Source organism: Triticum dicoccoides, chromosome 6B (genome assembly GCF_002162155.2).
Source record: "Triticum dicoccoides isolate Atlit2015 ecotype Zavitan chromosome 6B, WEW_v2.0, whole genome shotgun sequence".
NCBI classification, from domain to species: Eukaryota; Viridiplantae; Streptophyta; class Magnoliopsida; order Poales; family Poaceae; genus Triticum; species Triticum dicoccoides.
Genome location: NC_041391.1, coordinates 169,216,106 through 169,223,416, shown reverse-complemented (window position 1 = coordinate 169,223,416; position 7,311 = coordinate 169,216,106). Strand labels below are relative to the sequence as shown.

General features: G+C 47.6%; 1 protein-coding gene across 1 annotated transcript; it reads left to right on the top strand.

Moving 5' to 3' along the window:
* Positions 1-428: 428 nt before the first annotated feature.
* Positions 429-5,874, top strand: LOC119322666 (VIN3-like protein 2). Its single transcript, XM_037596154.1, has 4 exons — positions 429-581; positions 2,276-2,960; positions 3,783-4,090; positions 4,169-5,874. Exons 1-4 carry the CDS (start codon positions 563-565, stop codon positions 5,407-5,409), a joined length of 2,253 nt encoding a protein of 750 aa, XP_037452051.1. The 5' UTR covers positions 429-562; the 3' UTR covers positions 5,410-5,874.
* Positions 5,875-7,311: the final 1,437 nt, after the last annotated feature.

The window sequence follows — 7,311 nt, the reverse complement described above, 5'->3', positions numbered from 1 at the left end:
CACGGATCGCCGGTTAGATGAGTAACACGCAGTGAAGATTCACAGTCTCTCATGCCTTTTGTGCATGTGGAAGGTTACACAATGTTATGATCTCGTGTGAAAATAGACATAGATTGCCCTAATTTTTCATGTCTATGTCCAAAGTGTGAAAGCACCCAAGCCGCGGGGTGGCACGGTTGTTAAACCCTGCCTAACCAAAACCAGCTAATAACACTATCTAACTGCTCTCCGTTTCCCCGTGTTGACCCCCGCGCGATCACACGGGCCTGCCGTCTCGGATGTGGAAAGCCGGGAGCGGGGGAATACGCGGGAAGGCGGGGGGTGGGACGCAAAAGCGGCACCCGCAGCCCGGAGGCTTTGGTATCCGTGCGGCTGGGAGTTAACCTCGCGTGCTCGTACGTACTACATACGGGGCAGGGGTAGAGAGAGAAAGAGAGAGACGCAGAGGAGGAGAGAGAGAGAGGGTAGCAGCAGAGGAGGAGAGAGGAGGGCTGAGTCCACGTGAGCCCAGCGGAGGCGGAGGAGGAGCGAGAGATCCCCCTCTCCCTCCCTCTCTCCGGCCATGGATCCTCCCTACGCAGGTCAGCGCCGCCGCTGCCTCCCGATTCCTACGCTGTCCTATCTGTCTCTCTGCCATCTGGCCGTCGGCGGCGGCCGGCCTAATGCCGCGCCGCTCGATCTGTTCGCCCGGGCGCCGAATCTGCCGTCCGGCCGACGCGGACTGGTTCCTCCGTGCCGGTAGCTTCCGGCGAGGCCTCCGGGCCAGGTTTGCGCGTTTCGCGGCGGCAGGCGGGGCGTCTACGCGCGTCCGGCCCGAGATTTGGCCGTCTTCGCCGGAGGATTCGTCCCCGCGACGCGTCCCGTCGGTTAGCGCGCGGTAAATTCGATCGGTAGTGGCGGTGGTAGTACTAGTCGTTGATGCGTGCGTGGCTGTACCGGTGGTGGTTGGTGGGCGGTACGGCGGTGGAGGTGGAGGCGGGGGGCACGGCATGTGGTCGCGGGAGACTTTTACCGCCGGTAGCGCCAGATTCGGCGCTGCATGCGGCGACGGCAAAGCGCATTGCGCTCCTTGCGTCCGCGGGAGTCCGCCGGGAACAGTGGCTCCGTGGCTTTACGTCGTTTTCCTGAGGGATTTACGTGTCGATGTCTGGTTTCGAGGGGAAAGCCTCGGTCTTTTGGCCGGTGATTCGGTTCCTGGGGCGTCCATTGGACGCCGGCTGTGTTGAGCGGGGCTTCTGCTCGCATGCATGTGGATGGTTTTATCTGTTTTGCGGTATTTGTAAGGACGGCAGGGGTTAGCAGGATTAAATCTGTTAGGATTCAGGAGGGTGGTGGCAGTCTCTCGCGTTCCATGTCAAGCTGCTGTCCATGGGCGCAAGTAGATGGTTTCCTTATGCCAACCCTGGTTCGTGGTGTTCATGCTATTTTTGTTGGGTGGTGTATGTACAATGCACATGTCTCCACTTAATGTGCCTGTGTCTGGTACCAAGTTCTGAACCTTTGTAGAGAGAATGGCATTGCCAGTCTTAACCCAAGGTTGCAGAAGGGCCTCAAAAGAGTTGAACTTTGTCGGGTGCATTTCGAGTTTGTATAGCATTGCAAGATCTTCCTGAAAGTTACTACTACTCCCTCCGTCGCAAAATTCTTGTCTTAGATTCGTCTAAATACGGATGTATCAAGTCACGTTTTAGTATTAGATTCGTCTAAATACGGATGCATCTAGACAAATCTAAGACAAGAATTTTCGGACGGAGGGAGTATATTTTTAGGGTACGTAGTATAGCACTGGAAGATCTTCCTGAAAGCTATATTTTTAGAGTATGTAGTATAGCATTGTGGTCAGTGGCAGCAGCTTTTGGTTCGGTAGTGTTGTGCATGACCGCACTTGTTATGTCGTGTACAAACCAACTTAACTGCGGTATAATGCATATGTAAAGATTCTAAGGCCTTAAATTGAGTTTTTCTTGCATGTGTTATGCCTTTTAGTAGCAACTGGCAATCTAAGCCTCTCATTTGTCATGCTATTCCTTGACATATCTGTGGGATATTGGGTTGTAATGAAGTTGGAATTTTCGGTTCTCAAGTTGTACATTGCTGATACATTATTTTCAATATGCGTGCTTACAAAGTTTGTTTGGTATATTCTTTTCTACCTTCTGGATGCGCAAGCATATCTGGTTACGCATCTCAAATCTACTGGTGCACAAGATTGATTGCAGTGTTTATTATTTGGATTGTGATATACTAATATGGTTCAGTGTGTCCTTTCCTCCAGGAGCTATTATTGAACCTGCTAAATGCCGATTGATGAGTGTGGATGAAAAGAAGGATCTTGTTCGTGAATTATCGAAGAGGCCACAAACTGCTCCTGACAAACTACAGTCATGGAGTCGGCGTGATATTGTGGAGATTCTCTGTGCTGATCTCGGAAGGGAAAGGAAATATACTGGATTATCTAAGCAGAGAATGCTGGATTATCTCTTCAGGGTGGTGACTGGCAAATCATCTGGCCCTGTGGTGCATGTGCAAGAAAAGGAGCCAACTCTCGATCCCAACGCAAGCAACCATCAGTACCCAGCAAAGCGTCAAAGGAAGAGTGACAATCCATCACGACTGCCAATTGCTGTCAACAATCCGCAAACCGCAGTTGTACCCGTGCAGATTAATAATGTGCGGTCCTGCCGAAATATAGCATGCAGAGCGATTCTTAGCATGGAAGATAAATTTTGCAGACGCTGTTCATGCTGCATATGCTTCAAGTATGATGACAACAAGGACCCTACCATATGGTTGTCCTGTAGTTCAGATCATCCCATGCAAAAGGGTTCTTGCGGGTTATCATGCCATCTTGAGTGTGCTCTCAAGGATGGAAGAACTGGCATTCTGCCGAGTGGGCAGTGCAAGAAACTTGATGGTGCTTATTACTGCCCTAACTGTCGGAAGCAGCATGATTTGCTCAGGTATGTATTCTGGGGCATTGTTTTTATTCATGCAGGTTTTCTGTTCTAAATTGAAAAAGAAAAGTAACTTAGATTGTTACTTTGCTTGTTTTCCTGGCTTCCAGGCTTGCTGTTTCACTGCCTTAGTTTGTTTATTACGGCATTGCTTGCGCTGATTTACAGTTAAGATAAATGCATTTTGCATCTGCTGCATGTCTGTTAACAAGAATCCTGTTAAATCATTACCTTAGTAGTATCTTTTAAAGTAGTTATAATAAAAGAGCTTGATGAAGTAAGTGACTTCTTAAACAACCCAGTACAATGTACTTTTATCATATATTTGTATTCATCAAGTTTACCAGTCCATTTTCCATACAATAGCAACTCTTAAGATTTCTGATCCATTTTACACTGCCCATTGCTCTGTTTCCTCTTGTTTGAATGTTTGAATCATAACTAGTCCGTCCTTTTAGTAAATTATATTGTCGAGCAATAATATGAACGTTTGAATCATCAAGTTTACCAGTCCATTTTCCATACAATAGCAACTCTTAAGATTTCTGATCCATTTTACACTGCCCATTGCTCTGTTTCCTCTTGTTTGAACGTTTGAATCATAACTGGTCCGTCCTTTTAGTAAATTATCTCGTCGAGCAATAATATGAACGTTTGAATCATCAAGTTTACCAGTCCATACAATAGCAACTCTTAAGATTTCTGATCCATTTTACACTGCCCATTGCTCTGTTTCCTCTTGTTTGAACGTTTGAATCATAACTAGTCCGTCCTTTTAGTAAATTATCTCGTCGAGCAATAACATGACTGTTTAATGTTCTTGTTCAGGTCCTGGAAGAAACAACTAATGTTAGCTAAAGAGGCTCGGCGGCTGGATATATTGTGTTACCGGATTTTTCTGGGTCATAAGGTCCTCTTCTCCACGGAGAAGTACTCGGTCTTGCATAAATTTGTTGACACAGCAAAGCAGAAACTTGAGGCTGAGGTTGGCTCTGTAGCCGGGTATGGAAATATGGGTCGTGGAATTGTCAGTCGGCTTACTTGTGGTGCTGAGGTTCAGAAACTTTGTGCTGACGCACTAGATGTCATGGAGTCTAAGTTCCCTGTTGAATCTCCTACTAACTCACAATTTGAACGTAAGTTTTGAGGTCCTTCACATTAGATCTAACATATGGAAATGATGATATTAACTTTGTGCATCTTTGCATTTTCAGGATCCAATATGATGCCATCGAGCTTCATAAAGTTTGAACCTATAACGCCTACATCTATCACTGTAGTTTTTGATTTGGCTCGATGTCCTTACATCTCCCAAGGGGTAGCTGGCTTTAAAGTATGGCACCAGGTGGATGGTACAGGATTTTACTCGTTAAATCCAACTGGCACCGTACATCTAATGTCAAAAACATTTGTTGTCACTGAACTCAAGCCAGCTACATGCTATATGATCAAGGTAACTGCATTCAGCAACTCCAGTGAGTTTGCGCCATGGGAAGCCAGGGTAAGTACAAGCTCTCTGAAAGAAAGTGATCTGAAGGGTTTGGCTCCAGGTGGTGCTGGATTAGTAGACCAAAATAACAGGAGCCCAAAGACAAATAGTGGTGGTCAGTCTGATCGTTCTTCAGAGGGAGTTGACTCAAACAATAATGCAACAGTGTACACTGATCTTAACAAGTCGCCGGAAAGTGATTTTGAGTACTGTGAAAATCCTGAGATCCTTGATTCAGACAAAGTGCCTCATCACCCCAATGGGCCTAGCAATAACTTGCAAAACATGCAGATAGTTGCAGCTAGGGTACCAGAGGTCACTGAACTGGAGGAAGCTCCTGGGCTCTCAGCGTCAGCTTTGGATGAGGAGCCTAATTCAACAGTTCAAGCTGCTTTACTTAGGGAGTCTTCAAACTCAATGGAGCAAAACCAAAGAAGCGATGTTCCTATATCACAGGATGCATCAAATGCAACTGCTGGAGTTGAGTTGGCGCTTGTTCCTCGATTTGTTGGCTCTATGCCACCCACTGCACCAAGAGTTATGGAAACTGGTAAGGAGACTGGTGGAAGGAGCTTCAACACAAAACCTTCTGACAACATCTTTCAGAATGGCTCCTCAAAGCCTGATAGAGAGCCAGGGAATTCGTCAAACAAAAGATCTGGTAAATTCGAGGATGCTGGCCACAAGGATGGATGCCCCGAAGCAACTTATGAGTACTGTGTCAGGGTGGTGAGGTGGCTGGAGACTGAGGGCTACATTGAGACCAACTTCAGGGTGAAGTTCTTGACATGGTACAGCTTGCGTGCTACCCCGCATGATCGGAAGATTGTCAGCGTGTATGTGGACACCCTCATCAATGATCCTGCAAGCCTCTGCGGCCAGCTGACCGACACCTTCTCGGAGGCGATCTACAGCAAGAAGCCGCCTTCAGTCCCCTCTGGCTTCTGCATGAACCTCTGGCATTAAGCGCGACGGAAGCTGTCACCGCCTTCTCTTCCTGGGGAGGGTGTGTGCCTTGGTCCCATTCTTTCGTAGCAGATCGATCGTTGCATTGATTCTTCATTGGAGATTTCATTGAAGCAGTAGTTGACTTATATACAATGTGTTGTTGGTTGTAACCTTGTCTGTCCGCTGTCACCGTAGGAGGTTTATGTTACCTGGCACCTTATTTCATCTCTTCTGCTACTCTCTAGTCTGTTGCGTCGTCTCATGCTGTCTTGGTAGCATGATGAGCTGCGCGAGTCGTCAGTTGCGTCGCCTCGTGCTACCTTTGTAGCATGAGGAGTTGAGTCGTCGGTCGGGTTAAAGCATGGAACATGAGTTGTGCTGAGTCGGTCGGTCGGGTTAAAGCATGGAACATGAAATCTTCTGTTTCCAACTGTTGCAAGAAGAATGATTCTTATGTATGCTGAATCTGGCTGAGTTTTTATCTGTTTGAGTTTGCAGCTCCACTGATCTGCAGATCTTTGCTTTCGATTACTTTGCTTCCGTCTACCTATAGACAGACGGTTAGTCTGTCTGTTCTTCCAGGTCTGCAGTGTATGAAGGTCAAGTTGGGCAGCTGAAGCAGCATGGTTACCTGAGTCATATGAATGGCTGTGACTAGCAATTCATACAGACCTCCTGTTACCAGGGGATGGAACCATAGCCTCAACGCCAAAGCATGGCAGCCTAAAAGCCCTAGACTCTTTTTCTGAGAACTCGCAGCACCTTTGCCCTGCCAATCTCTTGTTATCGCATCATCAGCTGGGTAAAGCGAAAACATTCTTTCTCAAGATCATGAGTCATGGCCGTTCTTCAGATAAACCTCATTCAACCAGTCCAACAAGTTCATGTTTTTCACTCATCCGTCTCAGAGGCCAAGAGGATACATTGCTGCATGAAGAAGAGGTAGGATTGCCGCAAAGGAGAAGATTCAAGTAGATAGTAGTTGCCGGGCTTGGGGACGATCAAGGACATGCTATGGGAATGGCGGCTGCCGTCGACGACCATAGGCGACCTGGTGCTTGCCCCAGCGCTAGCCAAAGCTCCGGCATCTAAACATGGGTATCTTCCACAGCCTCCGGTACCGGCCGTCGTAGTGATGGACATTAATAGGACACGAACGTGGGCGAGACCTGTACGTGCGGCATAGTAGATGATCATCTTGATGGTATGCAGTGCAGGCGAGACCTAAAGCTGTCGGATGCTGCCATGATGCAGCTCTTGCACCGCAGATAAATTTGAAGCCCTTTTGCCCCCAGAGGCAGCTGGAAATAATTACAGCCCTCCATTACTCGGCGTGTTAAGAAGATGCACAGTATATATCATGGGCTGGGCTTGTGCTATGAAGTTCAACATATAAATTCTAAAATGCATCGAAGCTCGTCTCCTGCTTACCCACTCAAAAGATAGGAGTGCTGGGGCGTGTGCGAGCTGACATCCTTCATACAGACCAATAGAGAAGCCGATGCATTTCTTCAAAGAGCCTTTTTCTTTTCTTTTTTTGCTTTTTGTACCAAGCAGCGACTCTTTGTTGGTACGTACAGTACAAGCGTAGGAGTTGGAGGTACCAGGAAAAAATGCCACAGAGATACAGCCTAGCCCCAGCGCTAGCCAAGCTCCGGCATCTAAGCATGCCTATCTTCCTCAGCTTCCAGCAACGGCCCTCGTAGTGATGGACATTAATAGGGCGCGAACGTGAGGGAGATCTGCAGGTGCGGCATCGTAGATGGTCATCTTGATGGCCACGATGCAGCTCTTGAACTGCAGGATATCGTCCAACTGATTTGAGCCAATAAATTCGGAGCCCTTTTGCCCCCCAGAGGCAGCTGGAAATCATTGTAGCCTTTCATCACCCGGCGTGTTATGAAGATATATACCATGGGA

Bases quoted from the DNA above. Each gene is read 5' to 3' on its own strand.
- LOC119322666 (XM_037596154.1), top strand. The intron at 2,961-3,782 runs GTATGTATTCTG...GTTCTTGTTCAG, and splicing joins AAGCAGCATGATTTGCTCAG to GTCCTGGAAGAAACAACTAA. The intron at 4,091-4,168 runs GTAAGTTTTGAG...TTGCATTTTCAG, and splicing joins TACTAACTCACAATTTGAAC to GATCCAATATGATGCCATCG.